This window comes from Coturnix japonica, chromosome 1 (genome assembly GCF_001577835.2).
Source record: "Coturnix japonica isolate 7356 chromosome 1, Coturnix japonica 2.1, whole genome shotgun sequence".
In the NCBI taxonomy this organism is placed as follows: Eukaryota; Metazoa; Chordata; class Aves; order Galliformes; family Phasianidae; genus Coturnix; species Coturnix japonica.
In genome coordinates this window covers 155869613-155888716 of record NC_029516.1, presented here as the reverse complement: position 1 = coordinate 155888716, position 19104 = coordinate 155869613, and the positions used below count along the sequence as shown (strand labels likewise).

General features: G+C 42.9%; 2 protein-coding genes across 10 annotated transcripts in view; one reads left to right on the top strand and one right to left on the bottom strand.

Annotated features, from left to right (window-relative positions):
* Positions 1 to 3776, top strand: part of KL (klotho) — a 45858-nt gene extending 42082 nt beyond the window's left edge. For both annotated transcript variants that reach the window (XM_032442140.1, XM_015852031.2), the window contains one exon: positions 640 to 3776. In XM_032442140.1, the coding sequence (XP_032298031.1) occupies positions 640 to 977 (338 nt within the window). In that variant the 3' untranslated portion in view covers positions 978 to 3776. The remainder of the gene's footprint in view (positions 1 to 639) is intronic.
* A 5803-nt stretch (positions 3777 to 9579) lies between these two features.
* STARD13 (StAR related lipid transfer domain containing 13) overlaps positions 9580 to 19104 on the bottom strand; it is a 269538-nt gene continuing 260013 nt past the window's right edge. For all 8 annotated transcript variants that reach the window (XM_015852033.2, XM_015852032.2, XM_015852034.2 and 5 more), the window contains 3 exons: positions 17576 to 17793; positions 12936 to 13112; positions 9580 to 12572 (listed from right to left, as the gene is read on the bottom strand). In XM_015852033.2, the coding sequence (XP_015707519.1) occupies positions 12455 to 12572; positions 12936 to 13112; positions 17576 to 17793 (513 nt within the window). In that variant the 3' untranslated portion in view covers positions 9580 to 12454. The remainder of the gene's footprint in view (positions 12573 to 12935; positions 13113 to 17575; positions 17794 to 19104) is intronic.

Sequence of the window (19104 nt, the reverse complement as noted above, 5' to 3'; positions counted from 1 at the left end):
CAAACACAAACTAATTATCCTGCATAGCAGCTCTCTTAAAGGGTAGGTAAATATCTCATTTTGCACGTGAGAAGTAGGTTAGAAGTGCTTGGTGTCTTGCATGTGGCTGCAGAGAGAACTGGTGGAGCTGTAGATGCCCCATTCATGGAGGTGTTCAAGGCAAGGTTGGATGGCGGCTTGTGCAGCCTTTCCCTGATGGCACCATCCCTTTGGTAGTGAGAAGGGCAGCCTGGTATCCTCCTTCCTTGGCCTTCTCCTCAGGAGCCAGGGGAATAGGCTACAGAAGTTTCAGTGTAGGGACACCTAAACTTGCTTTCTTGCTTTCTTTTATGCCAAAAAGAAGGCCCATCTTTTTCACAGTAGGCTTCAGGCTGATCATTAAACAGTTCTGTGCTCACAGCTGTGTTTACCAAGTGTAAGAAAATAATTTGCAAGATACGCAGAGATCACATTGTCAGGCAATGCTGGGAAATGTTTTTTATGACAAATACTGCATGGATATACATGTACCTTACCTTATTTGTAGGAAGAGAGGGTGCAGATCTAGGTTTCACAGCCTGCTGTTCCTGCTCAGTGTACTGGTATTTGATACTGATCTTGAATGCCAAAGTGACATTTATTTGTTTATTTATTTTGCAGCTTACGCCTTGGATAATGTTAATCTCCAAGGATATTTTGTCTATTCTTTTAATGACAAGACTGCTCCTAAGTATGGTCTGTACAGTTATGTTGCAAATCAATATGAACCGAAGCCTTCTATGAAGCACTACAGAGAGATAATTGACAACAATGGATTTCCTGGTCCCGACACTGCTGAGGTGCTGTGCCCAGATGAGACCGATGAGTGTCCTGAATGCCACTTTTTCCGAACCAGAAAATCATTATTTGCCTTCATCTCTTTCATATTTGTTGCTTTTATTGTTACTATACTCTGCATTATGTACTACTCCAAAAGAGCAGAAAGACGGTATAAATAGAGCTGCCCCTGCATCCATCACCCACGGCCCTTTTTCTCGCATCCCCTTGGGAGATCTGAAATGGGAGTGCACAGTGTGCTGGTCACTTCAGCAATAGCAAGGCCTGCACATTGCCTGGTGCTGCAGGACACTGACAGTGAGCAAAGATTGCTAGTGTATGGCTTCCAGAAACCACTCTCTGTGGTTTAATACATACGGTTTGGGACCAGTCTTTAATTCCTGTGGTTGGAGCTATCTCGCAACCTTCCCTGGGACCATTGGCTGAGCAGATTCTTTCCCCTCTGTGGTTTTTCCCTTACTGAGTTTGCTAAGTGCGTTTTGAGCACATTGAGTGGTGGAAGAGCCTGAATGCCAAAATTATCCAAGAACAGATGATTTATTCTTCCAAAGTAGGCTCTAATGCTGATATTAGGTGATCAGAGCCAACACCTCCCTGGAGCAGGGCACATGGGTGAGCAGAGACAGAAGAGAACTGCACGAACAGCAACTCTGGTTGCTGGGATTCATGTTCCCCACAGACTTAACTGCTCCTGTGCTTCTGAGCAAAACTCAGCACTTATGACTGCACAGGACTTAAGTATCTTCTTTCAGGGATCCATGGGGTCTCAGTGGGAAAGGAAGCGGGGATTTGTCCTGGGGTGGCAGGAATTGTGCAGTCTGGTGGGAAGAGTTGAGAGTGAAAGAACCTTTCTTTGCACATAAGTTGTGTTAAGCATGGAGAATTTAGATCCCAACCTTTTGCTGTAATAACCCAGCACTTTATTGCTGCTTTTGCCGGGATCTGAGATCCTGGAGCTGCTGCTTCTGAAATGAGTCGTCCATTTTCCACGAGGCTCTTCTGGTTCTGTAGGACACTTTCTTTTGAGCAATGTTATCTGGCCCTGACAGCGTTTCCTTCCCAAAGTGTAACAGGGCTGAAATGAGTAAAATATTAGCAGCATCATGTATTAGTGGGAATAGAGATGGAAAAAAACTTGGTGTTACTTTGCCTGCTTTGTGAATTACAGCATTAGGAGTGTCTGTGGTAGAAAGCAGCGTGGCCGTTTTTCTCTGCTTCTAACTCTGGGCCTGCACAGCCTTCAGCTGTAATTGTGATTTTATTGCTATGTGAATAAATGTCAGACACTGGAAAGAATATTTTAAAGGAAATGTGCTCTGTGTTAATTAAGAATTATTTATCTGCTAAGCTGATTATGCTGTATTAAATGTGATGTTTATCTCCTTGACGGCGAACAGATGACTAAATGACCTCCTTTGGTTCCTTCCAATCCGAATATTTTATGTATCTGATTCTGTGCTGTAAATTAAAACTTATGTATGAAATACCATTTTCATTTGTAACTGAAAACTATTTGTTTTTCTTAAGTAATTTACAGAAACAGAAAAGAGTATTTTATCACCATGATGAATATATTTGCCCTTCAGTTCCGGTCTTAAAATGGTCTCTCTTTGCACTAATCTAAATTTTGATATCAAGGTGAAAATATATACGATATTAAGGTGAAAAATTCCAAGTAAGCCAAGAAGTATTAAAAATGTACATAAAAATTATTTATAGCATTTTAGCACTTGCTGAAGAAGAGCAAATTTTAAGCTGCTGTATTTATGCGCTGCTGCCTGATGCAGTGGGGATTACAAAGAAATGGCTCACCCTAAATGTATGAAATGCAAAATGGTTTTCTCCGAGCCATGGCAATGAATCACAAAGCAAATGCATTTAGTCCATTGTGTCGGATACCTCCTCAATCCATAACAAAAAGTGGCAATTATTTAAAATGTAGCCAGGTCACATGTGACTTCCACATTGTATTTGTGTACCTGTGTTTTAATGACTTTGGTGTTGGCAAAATAAAATGAAACCAGGCCTGATCTTTTGGTCAGCTGAGCTTCCATGTCCTCCCTGGGCTTCATAGGTTCAGCAGATCTAGGAAGGTGAACCCAGGACAGCATGGAGCTGGTGGGCACTGAGTCTTAATGCACAGGCTGGTCACAGTGTGAGGGCTGAAGCCAGCAGTCCTAAGGAGGAGACATTGCATGCTGGATGATATGTAACCACCGACAGGCAGATGGCACCAGCTGGATAGTTAATTTGTAGGTAAAGTGGGATTTGCTACTGCAAAGCTGTGTGATCGCATCATGTAATGGTGCCATGGCCCATAGAAATAACACAGCCTTCGCTGCTTTGCCCTTCAGGAGGGGGTTTAGATGTCACTGCTATTTAGATGCCCTGGGGATTGCTGAAGCTCTGACCTTGGCAGCCTGCCTGCGGTATGGGTATGGCACGTGGCTCTGCACCCTGACAGAGCTGTAGGTGTCCCTGTTCATTGCAAGGGAGTTGGACCGGGTGACCTTTACAAGTCCCTTGCAACTCAAATGATTCTATGATTCCATGACTTTGGGTTATCAGGGGCCAGTGCATATTTCTTGTCAGTTTTCTTAAAAATGCTAACAGCAGAAAAGCCCTGGAGGCAAAGATCAGGCCCTGGCCAAGGAAGGAGGGCAGCAGTGTGCTCATACAGATAACTCCAGCCAGCACCTCCTGTGATCCAGCTGCAGCCATGGGATTTTCTGGACCGAAATGTAGTTGCTCAATGCTCCAAATTCAACATGTTGTAAAATAATATATATATATATATATATATATACTTTTGTTTAAAAAATTACTTTGTGACTTGAGTTCAGCACTTCTGTTTTCTTTCTCAAGACTGTGCAGTGTGATCTTCACTAATTGCAAGGATGAATTTTGTACTGTTTTTATAACGACCTTAGAAGTGAAATAAAGATACTGCAGATATCAAATGTCAATCTGCTCTTCATTTTTAATCTGTCCAGTTTCCCAGTCCGCAGTCTGAAGCTCAAAGTTCCTTTCGAGGGGCTCTAGTGGGAGCTCCGCAAGCAGTTTGTGCTGCTGTTTGTTTTCCCAGTGTATCCCAATGGATAGATCTGACTTTGGAGGGAGAATGCTGGGCCCTGCATCTAAGCAGAGGCTTTTCCAACAGAGCTCTGAATGGGGCATCAGAAGGGTTTGGGTTCTTTTTTTTTCTTGTAGTGACTAGTAAAAAACCCATGGAAGTACCCATGCTAGAAGTTAGACTCAATGATCCTTATGGATCCTTACAGCTAAGGATATTTTATGATTCTAAAACCCTATGGAAAGCTTTGAGGTTGGATGTTAGGAAATATTTCTTCTCTGAAAGAGTAGTCAGGTGCTGGAATGGGCTGCCCAGGGAGCGGTGGAGTCACTGTCCCTGGAGGTGTTCAATAAGCATTTAGTTGTTGGATCTGTGGGGAAATATTGGTGGTAGGTGGATGGTTGGACTGGATGATCTTGGTGGTCTTTTCCAACCTTGGGGATTCTGTGATTCTAAGTTGTTTGTTGTAATAGTTTATTCCCTAGTAACACTGCCATAAACTTTACAGCTCTTGTGTTCTAGCAGAGCTGCTCTGAGCCTTGAAGGAATTTGTCAGCAGGGCTGTGGCACAAAGCAGGCAGCTTCTGGGACTTGCACTGTACAGCAAAGCATGTGCCACAGTGAAAGGCAATGGGAACAGAAAGGAAAAAAATCTAATGAATGGGATAGCAGCCATGCAAGTGAGAAAATGTTTAAACAAACACACTGCTTTTCTAACTGCGTTTTATCCATTTACTTCTGAGTCATTTAGAGATTCATTCTGTTTGTGAAAACCTCACAGGAAAAAAAAATCCATCCCTTTTAAGGGTAAAATGGCCATTTCTAGATGCTTCAGCTTCAGCTGAAAAAGACCAGTCTTGTTCCTCCCTTCTTTATGGACAGCTGCAAAGCAGAGGTGAGGAAAGGAAAGGAGAAAGTTTGTCCCCTCTCCCATGCATTGCTCTCAGATTGCTGAAACGCCCTTTGCCAACAACTACAAAGGCTGAGGGTGGTGCTGGCTGGCTCAACCCGCTCTTTATAGAGCCTGAAAAAAAGAAGGAATAATAAGGTGACAGAGTGGCAGAGTCTGGTGTATCAGAGCCTTTTGTTCTATATTGTGAGCTGAGCAAAACCACCACTTTGTCCAGCAGTTCTAAGAAAACCAAATTCATTAAGAAACCAGAAAGTTGCAATACCGGGAGCCTGCAGCCAAGATGCTGGTGGGTGCTGACATTTTGCTGGCTTGTACATCGTGGTGCTGTGGGTGTTTGAGCAGACATGGCATAAGGACCAGGGAAGCAGAGAGAAGTCAGGGAAAATACTAACAAAGCAAGGCAGAAAAGCTAAAAGCACAAGAAAATGTGTGAATTCCTTGCCCTGATTGCTGGGAGGATGATGTTTGTGTGGCCTTGAGTGCCTTAGGGGAGGTACTTCACTCTGGGGCTGAGCACCTGCAGTGCTGTGGTGTGGTGTTAGCTTAGTAGGGTCCAAGCAAAGAGCTGGCTGTGCTTTGGTTCTGCCTTACAGGCCCTACACTGAACCTTGGGCAGGGCTGTACACCAGCAGGGCAGATCCTACAGTGGGTCTTGGGCAGATCTGAGCACACTAAACACCTGCCTGCGGAAAAGCGTTTTTTAACTCCTACTGGAGGGAGCTGGGAATTAGCCAAGCGTTTGGTTCAAGAGGTGCAGCACTGTAAAGTTTTATGAGGTAAGAAAGATCTGTAGGCTGACAGAAGCAATGGCAAGTGCTGGAGGGTGCCACAAGGCCTGCCTACGTCTAAATCCACCTCTAAGGCTGTGGGTTTTATATACATTTGTAACTCGTTTATCAGCCACACTGCTGCAGGACGTGCCTGCTGATACTGCCTCTCCTTGTGTCTCAGACATGGAGGCTGTGGGGCCCGGCGCTGCACAGCACGTGCCTGGTGCTCATGTGTACGTTGTTCGAGCTGGTGACATGCTATTGTTGAGCAGGAAGGAAAAATGACATGGCCAAGCTCTTTTTCTTGTATTCTTTTGTCTTTGTGGTCATATTAATTCAGAACAATCATTATATAAATGCACGGGAGATGCAGTGGAGGGCACATTCATTTTTAAAGTCTTCTTCAGTGCTCTTACACTTCAGTCATTCATCTTCTGTCTTTAATTACAGCAAATGATCTCAGAGGCACTTAAAAGATTAAATTCCTCAATTATTCAAAAAATCCAAATGCAATAAATGTATCTCTTCTCTGATAAATACAAGTGATTGCTGAAAGAAAAGTTGCCCTTAGGCAAGAAACCTGGAGAGGCCAAGTAAGTCATGATGCAACATTTTGGCTTAGCCCAGTGACACCCATTTAATTTTTCAGGGCTTTTTTGCAGCAGCTATTTTTAGTTGTAGTGATAAAAGCTACAGACTGTTCCATTGCTGTCCTGGGGATGTCAGTGGTGAGATAGATCATAGAATCATAGAATGATAGAATCACAGAATACTTTGGGTTGGAAGAGAATTAAGATTACCCAGTTCCAACCCCTCTGCTATAGGCAGGGATACCTCCCTCTAGACCAGCCCCATACAGGCTGGCCTTCAAAGCATCCAGAGAGGGGTCGTCCACTGCCTTGCTGGACAATCTGTTCCAGTGCCTCAGCACCCTCACAATAAAGTATTTATTCCTAATATCTAGTCTAAATCTACCCTTTTCCAGTTTAAAGCCATTTTTCCCATGTCCTGTTGATGCATGCCCTTCTAAAAAGAAGTCCATACCCAGCTTTCCTGTACCCCCCCTTCACGTACCGGAAAGCCACTATAAGGTCCCCCCAGAGCCTTCTTTTCTCCAGGATGAAGAGCAGACTCTGTGAGCGTGCCCATCCAGCCAGTTCCCTATCCTGCAACTGGTCCATCCATCAAATCCATTTCTCTCCAATTTGGTGACCAGGATGTCATGAGAGATAGTGTCAAATGCTTTGCACAAGTCCAGGTAGATGACATCAGTTGCTCTTCCTTTATCCACTGATGCTTTAACTCCATCATAAAAGGCTGCCAAATTTGTCAGGCATTACTTGCCCTTGGTGAAGCTATGTTGGTTATCACCAATCACCTCATCTTTATTTTCCATGTGCATTAGTAGGCCTTCAGGAAGGTCTGCTCCACTGTTTTACCAGGCACAGAGGTGAGACTGACTGGCCTGTGGTCCCCTGGATCTTCTTCCTTTCCCTTCTTGAAAATGGGCATTACGTTTCCCCTTTTCCAGTCAGTAGGAACTTCACTAGATTGCCATAATCTCTGAAATATGATGTATAGAGGCTTGGCAACATCATCCACCACTCCCTGCAGAATCTGTGGATGGATCTTGTTGGGTTCCATGGACTTATTTGCCTCCAGGTTCTTTAGATGGTCACAAACCTGATCTTCACTAACACCTCCCAGTTCTTACCTTTGCCCACATCTTCCCTAGCCTTCCCTTTATCACTGATAGATGTATAGAATTATTTCTTGTTCCCTTTATGGCCCTGGCTGAATATAATTTAGTCTGGGTTTTAGCTCCCCTAACCTGATTCCTGGCTTGGACAACTTAAATAAGCAAAAGGAAACAAATAGTAACTCAATAGGTGGCCCCTCAAGGAGAAAGAGTTGTTCCAGTGAACCTGCAGCATTTGTCAGGCATAGTCTGGGGACGGACAGATGGCCATGAGGCTCATTTGCGCCCATAAATAGCAAGCTATTGCAAATCCTTGCTATAGCAAGTCCTGGCTCTGTATTCCAGCCATGTGTCTGTCTCTGAGCTGTTACAAGCTGGTGAGGAGGAAAGAGCAGAGTCTGCAGTTTTAGGCTGAGTTTCCCTAATGCCCTTTTGCAGAATTATTTTGATTAAGAAATAAGCTGCAATCCTCTTGGTGCCATGTCAGCGAAGCTCCATGCAGCTGCTCTTTCCAAGCAGGGCTGTTTTCTGCTGGAGAAGATACTGCCCCAGAATGACACATTTGTTTTTGGTAAAGAGCTGTCTTGACCTGGACCCTATCCTGTCTCCTTGCAAACTGGTGCCAATGAACTGCATGCTGTGGCTCAAGTCTCTGCTCAAAGCTTTCTCATCTCATCTGCTGTGGTGCACGGAACCTTTGCAGACACAAGCCCTGGCAGGACGGCAGTGCCCTCCCCAGTAAGGTGCTGTGACCACTGACTGCTTGGCCATGATTTCTCAATGCTCTCTAGGTTATGTTTTATGCAAAACGGCACTAACCTTCATCGGAGGCACAGTAATATTTCTGGGTCTGGGTAGTTTTATGGATTAAAGAAGGTATAAGGGAAGTTTGTGAGAGCTTCCCCAGCATCAGCCTATTGCCATTTTCCCTGTCATTTACCTGTTGACCCAGACATTGCTCAGATCTACAGCCTACAGTCTACAGTCACACCATGGTATGTGTGGATCTTTTTGGCATCCATTACGTCTTCAGGCAACCTAGACAAACTAGATCCTCAAAGAGTGAATGGTGCATGCTCTGCAAGTGCTGCTTGCAAGATCAATCCCTGCCTTTGCTGTGTCACTACTGAGCTGAAGCGACAGTATCATTATTTTTCATCCTTTCCTACCTGACTCGGAGGTTGCAGCTGTCTTTTATGCGGGTCGTTCAACATTTTCATCTCACAGCCATTTCAGTATGTCCAGCCTGTGCTCTCATCTAACAAGTACCCACCACTTCAAAGAGCAACATCCCAAGATCATCCAAGGATGACAACTAATTCTGCCAAGCAAGTTCATCAGACAGAAGGATGCGCTGCTTGTGACTTCTGCAAGAAGTTACAAGGAAGATGCCCAAGAATTCAGCACCATAAAGGCTGCACTTACCAGGAACTGAAGCATCTGTGTCATACGGGTTACGATGGCCAGTTTGTCCTGACCCCACTATTGGTGAGTGGAGATAAGAGAGGAATTAAAAACACATCACATGCTGTACATTTTTTTGCAAGTAAGGATGGAATACACAGCTGCTCACCTTTACTATGGCAGAGAATTGGAGAAAAATGCTTTCTTTTAGTGCAAATTATAATACTTAGCTTTCTTTAAATGGTGGGACATGAAGATTTATTCCCTCCTAGATGACCTCTCAAAGCTGCCTCCCTACTCAGCATCCGGTTTGCTGAGATTCCTTTTCTTCTGATAATTAAATACAGTTGGAGAGATACAGACCCATCCAGAGGGAAATAAATTCCATCTGTAGATATGTGTAAGACAAACCTCAGGAACCACTATCCTGTTGTTGCACCATTTTTCTCTTTGGCAGTGGTGGATTTGAGACAGCCAGCATCTGAGAACGTGAACCCAATGTTCAGCATCCCATCTCCAATGTCACTCTCGCAGATCTTCACATTACTTATTGAAAATTATGTAGGTGCAAAATCATTGTTGAATTCATAACTCATTGGAATCAGCGACATAAGTACTGTTGGAGACCTGGAGACCTTTACCTTTCTCAAGTCAGCCAACTTCCCTGCTCCTCTGGAAAATACTTCCCTCATATTTTATCCTCATATCCTTCATCTTTGCCATGAAGTTCTGGTATGCTTATGACACAGGAGAAGCATGGTAGACAGTAATATCATTTTGAGCTCAGAGTAGCTACTGAGGTCCTGTATCAGAAAAGCTTGGTGCACAGCAGGTTGTAATAAAGAAAGCAAGAGCTACATACTTGGTCCTGAACCAACTGATGAAATGAACACATCAAATGCCATTCTTTAACGTATGCAAATTTATTCAATTTTGCAATGATTTATTTACAACTAAATGACTGATACCAACGGATGAGGTAAAAATATGAGGTATTGATATGAATATAACATTTTAAAACATAACCATCATAACATATTCTCAACGGCAACGTAACAATAGTACTGAATGGTAGCTGAATGGTAGACATGGCATAATGTGCATTTTAACACAAACTTATTTCATTGATACACAGCTTAAGAGATGCTGGCAGCAGATGACAGAGCTTCTGCAATGGCAAGAGGACAAACCCACCTTGCTAACAGTGGCAGTGGCACAGGGCCCCTTCCAGCTGAGTGATGAGTTCTCAGATAGGATTAAACCACTGTCCAGGTTTTCCCTTAGTTTCCTTCAGAATTTAGTGTCAGACAATTGCTGTTCTCAGAGTCAGAGAATCTGTGTCCATTGATACTGCGGCACAATTGCATTCATTTATGCAAACTAATGTAGCAGAAGCACTCTAATTGCTCCTGTTTTGGAAAACAGCTGGTATGAAATCTGCTGCCATGGCTACAGGCATTGGTGGGAGGAGGTGCTGCTATTTGGGACTGCAGTCTAAATCAATGGCAGCAGGGGAACGGCTGGATGTGGGCAGTGGGTGATTTCCATGTCTGCCTGGGACCTTTCAATTGGGGAGAACAAGGACCTCATGGCGAGCACAAAGAGGGAAAGTGCTTCCACTCATCTCTTAATACTTAAAAACTCCCAATATTTGCTTGTTGCAACATAATATTAGGAAGAAATTATTTACGGTGAGGGTGGTGAGACACTGGAACAGGTTGCCCAGTGAGGCTGTGGATGCTGCCTCCCTGGAAGCACTCAAGGCCAGGCTGGATGGGGCTTTGAGCAACCTGGTCTAGAAAGAGGTGTCCCTGCATATAGCAGGATGTTGGAACTAGGTGATTTTAAAGGTCCCTTCCAACCAAACCATTCTGTGATTCTATGATTGTTGGCAACAGACTCAACATATGAGCTCATAGGCAACCAAGCTCCCTGATCCTGTGTGTTACTCAACAGAACATGGGTGAGACATGCTGTGCCATCCCACCAGCACAGCCCTTATGCATGTGCACAGGGACACGTGGGCCCATGCTCTAACATGAGTTGTTCACCCACAATCCCTGTACCCAGGGCAGATTCACCACACCAGCAGAGCCACTGCATGGGAAGACTTCTCCATAAAGTAGATCAGGGCAGAAGAATGTAGCTTTCTGTAGGAAATATCTCCCATTTCATTGACCTCATACTAAATCTCAATGGATTTTGTCGGAAGGACTGAGCTAAAACACTGGCTATGAATGCCTCAGCTGGTTTATGCAGCAATAAATAAAGACAAAGTGAACAAATGCGATTAATGAAGAACAGTATTAACAGGCTTGTACATTCTTATTGAATCATAGATGTAATATCATTTTTGGTCTTAGGTTAGTTAAAAACAGAAGAGAACCCTGCCTCAATGGTAACGAATCATTATTATGACTTTTAAAGCATTCTTCCATTAGCAAATAATAGGTCCCTGAAAATGAAACGATATAATAGACTTAAATGGCTCCTACTCCTCATAGTCATGGGCCGATCCTGCTCCCACCAATGTCTATAGAGGCAGGACCATGCAGACCAGTGCAATATAATACAAAAATGCTTGCTGTTACTATAAAAGCAATCTTCCCAAGCATAGGTCTGTGTTTAATCTTTTACATCTCTGGGATGTGTTTAAAAGCTTCAGAAAGTTCAGTTATTTTTATAGGAAGAGTACTAAAAGGCATGGTGTTCATCCATACATCTTTGTGTCCATCGGATGTAGAAAATCTGCTTTGGAGCTTCTTAATAATTAGCCATCTCTATGGATGAAGGAAAGAACAACACAGAAATGCTTCCTCACAGCCAAGATGAAATGCTAAACAAAGGATTTACAGCTTATTAACTCACCAGTCTGATTTCAGATACCTCAGTACACACAGTGTTATCTTGTACTCGCTAAGAATGAGCAGCTACACTGAACACTGACATAGTGAGGTTCTCTAGTGACAGACAGGCCATTAATTAAGGCAATAGCTAAGTTTTCAACATCTCCTTGCACTGACAGTCACAAACTTTCTGCAGCTGAATGTAAATGGCTTTCAAAATATTTGAGTTATACTCCACACACTGTATCTGTCAAAACAGATCCGCTCATTATTTTTTAACCTACAGCCCCTTCCCTCTTCCTTAATTCTCTTAATTCTCCTACATCTATTTCTAGGTACCTTCTCGCAGCACACAAACACAAAACAAACCCAAGAACAGACGTTTCTGTTATCACGTGGGTTATGGCTGGTAGCCCTGCGATAACAGCAAACACAGCTTATGTAGCAGTGACACACTAAGAAACAAGTGACGGATTCCTTTAAGGTCCAACTGATGCAAGTGACTTCTAGAAAGCACTGAGTTATATACAAAATAATTAATTTATACATATACATATATATAGATAGATATAATATAGATAAATATATACATATTGTACACAATTTATTTACAATTAAAATATGCTTCTTAGAAGCCTTTAAATACCAGAGTTATGTAACACACAAGTCACGGCAATAGTATGATTTTAAAACAATAAAGGTAAAAGGTCTTTAAAGAAAATTTTACTTCAGCAATTGAAACTACTGCAGAAGGGACGTGGGAGGCAAAGTCCCCAGAATAAAAGAACTTTCCTATACAATTCCTTTTTCACCTTTGTACACACCTGGGTCTGGTCAGACTTCTGTAACCTAAAAGAGGTCTCTGCTTTCTGTCTTCCTGTTCTCTTCCATACCCTGATTTACACGTACACACTTCCACAAACAAACACTTGCTCAGATTTTCGTTTCTGGTCCCTCAGCAATAAGAGGCTGAAATGAGTTTCTGATTCTGGCAACTTCTGCTGCACACAGATGTCCAAAGCCTTTGTTATACCACTCTGGGGAATGTCCTCTGAAGAAACAACAAAAGATGTAGTTACTGAGAAACCCAAATGCACAAGAACTATACTGCACAGGAAGGGTCTTGCCATGCCCCCTACTCTCTGCTACCCATGGTGTTGTTGGGGACTCTGAGTACTTGTCACTGTAAGCAGCTCTTCCTTGCAGTAATCAAACCACCAGATTTAGTTCTATGATCACATCATAACAACAGTATGTGCTGAACATAGAAATAAGCCTGGTGGATAGAAAAGTCAGCAAGAGGACTACAAAGGAGCAAAGCTATGTTACATGTGTTCCCAACACCTCCCCTCTCTGAGCTGGAGGATTTTGCCTCACTGAATGAACATCTGTATTTTGCAGACTGGATACTTACTTTAGGTCAATTCTGCAGATATGGGTCAGCCTGGCTTTTCCTGAGCCACATGGTTCTATCAAATACTGAGAGTCCATCACGATGGCTCGCACTGCTCCCATAAGAGGAGCCTCTTCATGCTCCACAGAGATGGCAACCAGCATGCATGTTCCCCTTGGCAAATCTGTCCTCCACGTCCTGCAGCAACATATTCAAGATTGAATCACTGTAGTAACCAGTCTTTCAGAGACACAGAGAGGTGAAGTTACAGTTTGGTTTTTTGCTAATCCTTGTAAGGCCAGGAAGCCATATCCTTGTAAAGCTGATGACAGAATATTGCCTATAAATATACACTGGGAAAAATACAAGAGTGGGATATGAGATGTATTTAAGCTCAAATGCAGTGCTGGCACAAGAACATGGACAGACTGGACAAGACTGATGCAGGCAACTGGCAGAGGGCAGGTAGCCACAAAACCTGCACAAGAAGTCCATGAGAAAACAAGGGAGTAGGAAACCAACCAGCTCTCAGAGGCACATTAACTGACTTCGTCTGTGGAGTTGTTTCCTGTTATGTCCTGTGAATTCCTGAAGGAGTTTTGTGTTACAAGTCCACTGGGATTGTTGCTCAAAACAGGACACAGACATTTTATCAAGCTCAATCATTAGATCTGCTCCCAGAAATATACTGTTTTAATGGTGGGTGACATAATATTGCTATGAACTGCTAGGAGATTAGGATATTTTGTCATAGGATGAGGCTAATCAACCTCCTGAATGCTCACCTTTGGAGATGACTCAGGGACGGATCTTGAAATCAATGCTATCTACACTGTTTTCCTGAAATCAATGTCCACCTGGTTCTGCTGCCCCCACCAAGCTGGGCATCTGACCATGAGGTGGAACAGCTGATGCTGCTGCTGGCTCCAGGTGGAAAAACGTTTGCTTTCCCCCACAGGTATTTTGTAACCATCATTTATAAGACATGTGACAGCCATTTGCAGACAGATGGGCTATCACTTTGCCCATACATCTGACTGCAAACAAGTTAAATTATTGCAGGAGGAAGAAGTCAGATGGTGTGCAGCACAGTAATGGCTGGGATACAGCACTACCCCAGTGACATTATAGCCACCAGAGCAGGAATCAGCTCATTTTTGTAAGCTTTGGAAAGGCCATAAAGTGAGCATCAGTCATCCAGCAAAGGCCGAAATGCTGCATTGCAGCCATGCAGACTATTACAGAGCTGCAAATGCATTACAGCACACCAAGAATTCTCACTGGCTCCTACAACTCCCAGAACACCTTTTGAGGGCATCTGGATTTAAAAAAAAAAGAAGTGTCCTTTGTGTTATGCAATTCTTTACTCAATGATATGAATGTTCAACCATCTTGGAGATCTTATGTATAAATGCAGGATGTTTTATCAGGCCGCTCTACTGGCTCTACTGCTAATATCCACTGATGCACAGCGGCTGTGGGAAGACTCCTCATGTGGCTGGTGGTAATTACATGATTATAATTTGCCATCACACACTCCAAGTGGCAATGTCAAAATGCAGTCTTTAATGGTTAATTTCTTGCAATAGGCAAAGGTTGAAACTTCACGTTAGCTCTCTTAGGAACAATAATGAAGTTGTGGCTTCCTTTCCTTAGGCAGACTTCAGTCTAAGTATCCCAGAGGGTTTGGGTCACCCAGTCACAAAGGTGGTGTCCATTTGCTTCATTCCTCCTGTCACTCCAGAAAGTGACACTTGTAGGGAAAGTTTCTTTTTCCCAGTGCTGCATAGGAAGAATCAACATGCTTCTGCAGGCCCTGAAAACAGTGTTTTTCTCCCTCTTCTCTCAATAGGACCTACGCTCTATGTTCTCTTTCCTTACAGGAAGAAAGGAGCATTTTCTTTCACCAAAGCTGCAAAACTACTGAGCAAATTTTACTCAGGAAGAAATAACAACTGTGAAGTTTCATGATCACGTCACCACATTTGTCAGCCAATTACAGATAGTTATTTTTTTATTACCAAATTTCAGGCTGGCCTGTTAAAACATATTTTTGTTTTGAGCACTGTCACTTGTTTCATCTTTTCCATCTCCGAAGCTTCTAAACTCTCTGACATGCTGCAGATGCTTTTTGCAGGTTCAGGAGATCTAGACTTTAATACTTAATATTGTTTTTCTAGTTCTGTTGGCATCCTCTACATTTCCTGGTATCTCACGTCTTTCTTGTCTGCCTGGAATAGGCTGGATAGTCTGTATTCTTTTCCTACGCTGTGGAAATAAGAAATTTCCACTGCACTGCATTATGTGCATCACCTTGCCACAGTCTGTCTGAGAGGGATTAAGGTACCCTGGGAAGCTGCGTGCTTGAGCAGGTGAGCAGCTTTCAAAGACTGATGAAGTCTGGACAGCACATATTTTAACATTCTGCATTTTTGATATGAAACTGAGCTGCTACTCAGGAAAATAGAGTAAAATACCAATTTCACAAAGCTTTGCCTGGGTATGTACATCAACAAAAATGATGGATTATTCCTAGGAGATGCAACACATGAAGAGGTCTCTCCTGCGAGATGCTGAGCAACCATCTGCACAGTGCTAAGCTGCGACCACATCATTTGGTAATTGCGTGACACTTAGTTGTGTCATTCCTGGAGTAGAAAACTATGTATATCTGACTTTGCAGGAGACTTACAATTGCTATTCTTGGTTATACGGATTTAGGCTGGTTACCATACTTTCTAAAAATCTGTGAGAATAAAAGTAGGTATGACACCTCACTCACAGACATGCAATAATACTTAACTAATGCTAAACCCCTGAGCAATCTTTAACAAAAAGTCATGTAAGTTCAGCTGAAAGCTGCCTCAGATCCCAGGTATATGAAACACCAGCCCTATGCTCTTACCCATATAATATTCTCAAGGAAGCCTAATCCCCTTGAGATTAATTAATGACAAATTAAGAAGCAAAGTGCAACGAGGTTTATCCTTTTACAGCCACCAGTTTGACTGGAAAGGGGAAAACAGAGGTCTGTTAGAATATATTTATTCATCTCTCCAGAGGTGAATTACAGTTTCACTGTTCACTTCCCACCAATCATAATGTATCAAATTGACTGCGATATCTCTGGGTAACCTTGCTCTAGACTTAATGATATAAATCAAAAGAGATAAACAACAGCAAGTGACAGATCTGCCTGATGGCTGTTTCCAGACCTCAACAACCCACCAGGATTCAATTTTATGATACATATTTCAGTCTTTGGGGGTCATTCTGCCTGGGTTAGTGAAAGGAATGAGGACTTGATGTCAAGATTTCTCTTTTACTGATGTGACTGCACAGCAGGTCTTTAAAGAACAGAAAACACCATGAAACCTAATACTGAATTAAGTGGCAAATAAGAGGACAGAATTATGATCATCAAAACCTTCCTGCCGCTCCCAGAAGCTCTTCTGGGTGCCAAGCAGAGGGTCAAATTTATCACTTGTATAAACTGATAATATATAAGAAAATCAATTATAAAATAAATTAATTTAGCCTAGTATTCTGCGGGAAGGCAAAGGAAATAGAGTAAAGGGAGGACTAGATTTCACATTATGAAGTCTTACAGAAAATATTTCAAAAGTCTCCCTCCAAGAGTTCCAATAATTCTTTCCCTATTCCAACAGTATCTGCTTGTTATCACTCTCCAAGAGAATAATGAAGTTCACAAAAGAGATGTACTATTAAAATTATACTTTATTGGGCTCATCCTTTTCCGTCAATCTTTGTTCCCTCTAATGCAGTTCTGACTCACTGGACTATTTTCATTCTCAAAACTGCTTAGTATTTGTCTGGCACATCATTTTAGTCAAAGAAAGCAACGACTGAGAATGGGAACACACAAAATCATCCTGAAATAAGTAACTGCAGGACTGACCCTGCAAGTGAAATATGTCAACAGCTCCACAATAGCTCCTACAAAGAAAAGGGTAAGGATTTCAAAGGCAGGATGTACATAAGAGGAATATATTTTTGTCTGTTCTGTATGGGCACGTAGACAGTGGTAGAACTGAGGCTGAATCTGGAATGCTGATATACAGCTATATGTTTCTTTGATAGATCTCTTCCCCTGAAAACAGTCAGAACACAAATCTACTGTCTCTGTTCATTCCCACACTATAATTTTTATGGGTTAGTGTTTCTGCATTTCTTGTTCTACAAAGACTTCAACTTCAAATCTAAAATAACAACTTATATGGAGGCTGTATAAGACCCTCAGCTTAAAAGCATTGCTATCTTCTTCACTAAACATTTAGCTCTTAAACATGAAACACTCCCCAGAGGACAGCAAAGGCAATGTAAAAAACAACCGGGTTCTGTTTGCACTGTTTTGACAACAAACAAAGCCAAGAGAACAGCAGCTATTATCAGACATCTGTTCTAAGGAATAAATGATATTTATGGCCTCAGGAGTATGCGCTGCTCAAATTACATCAGAGGAAAGGTCAGCGTGCTCTAGGTGTATAATTTTAATTCAGTTTAAGAAATAAATGCTGCTGCCCGGAAGTAGAATTCTCAAAGCACAATTTACAGATGCTAAGGCTGAGGTGAGATAAGAACAGATCTTGCTTGTCTGCATAGCAGACAGCAAAGATATCAGAGAACTGCCTTTAGCTTACCTTAGAACAACAAAATCTCGGACGGGATGAGGAGCCATGCTGTTCAGAACATACTGGTAAACTTCTGTCTGCTTGTCCAGGCTCTCAACCACCTTCCACTGCAAGAAATCCTCATCCCAAAGGTGACGTTCCCTCAGCACTCGGTTCAGGACAACTGATGGCGGGGCTTCAACTTCCACGGAGGCTTTCCAAAGCCTTAGAGGATTCCCATCCCCAACCTGGAAGAAAGCAGCAAAGAGCATAAAACCCCATGCAGATATATGCAAATACTCAGCAGAGAATAACCGAGGACAAAATCTTGGTATGGTTATCTGACTTGAACTTAAGATGAAGCTTGAAAGCATGCAAATTTCCCTGCTAATCATCACTATTATTGCTACTGCTGCTCTTCACATGTAAAAACGTGTGCATACTAGTCCTGGATGGAAAACCAAAGTGATTTAATACTTCTGCTTTCACACCAGTGTATATCTGGACCAGTTCTCATACCAGTGGAACTACTCTATTATTTCTGATGTCACAGACACTATTTTGACCTCAAGCAACCCAGGTGCAGTGAAGAATATGGATGTGTAAAAGTGGTAACAGATGAAAACACAGATTGAAACACTGCTCTGAAACAAAGCTACCACCCTGGGCAACCTGATGCAGTTAGTCAGAACCGAGGGTCAGCTCACTGAGCCAAAGAACAGAAAGCACCTCCCAAAGAAGGAAAACTTGCCAGGTCTTCGTACTGTTACACCTTCATAGCAAGCAGTAAGGGAGCAGAAAGTGCTGGGATTTGTGCAATATGAATATCCTGAATTCTTCATATGCATAATTTCTGTGGGGTTTTAGGTCTGTTGTATTTCAGGCAGCAAAAGAATCAACTGGATCTTGTAAGACTTGGCTTCCTACCCCTCCCAATCCTGGCATCCTTACATACAGAATCCAATGCTCCACAAACCCCCAGCATCTCCCACAGACCCAGAATTGTGTTCCCCCCCTCCAGCATCGCCCAATCCCACATCCTACTCCCACCTTTACCATGCTCCTCACTCTTAAAGCTCCCACAGTACCTCCCCAGAGGGGTCGCACAGAGAAGCTGACTATAAACCAGAGTAATTGTGATTTATCAGTGTTAACAAAGGGACTGCACTTAACAGGGAAATGCTGCCTCCTGTCCCCTCACCACCCAGACTATACACTCCTTCCAGTGCCCTTAACAGTATCACAGAATGGCTGAGATATGAAGTGACGTCCAGAGGCCACCTGGCCCAATCCTTGCTCCAGCAGGGACACCCAGAGTAGAGTACCCAAAGCAATGTCCAGAGCTCTTTGGAAGATCTCCAAGGAGGAGATCCCACAGTCTCTGTTGTGCCAACTGCACAGCAAAAAAGTGCTGCCAGGTGTTAAGAGGGAACATCCTGTGTTCCAGCTAGTGCCCAAGGCCTCTTGTCCTGGCACTGGGCACCACTGAGCAGAGCCTGGCTCTTGCCTTGGCACTCTCCCTTCAGAGATTTAAGAACATTGATGAGATCCCCTTGAGC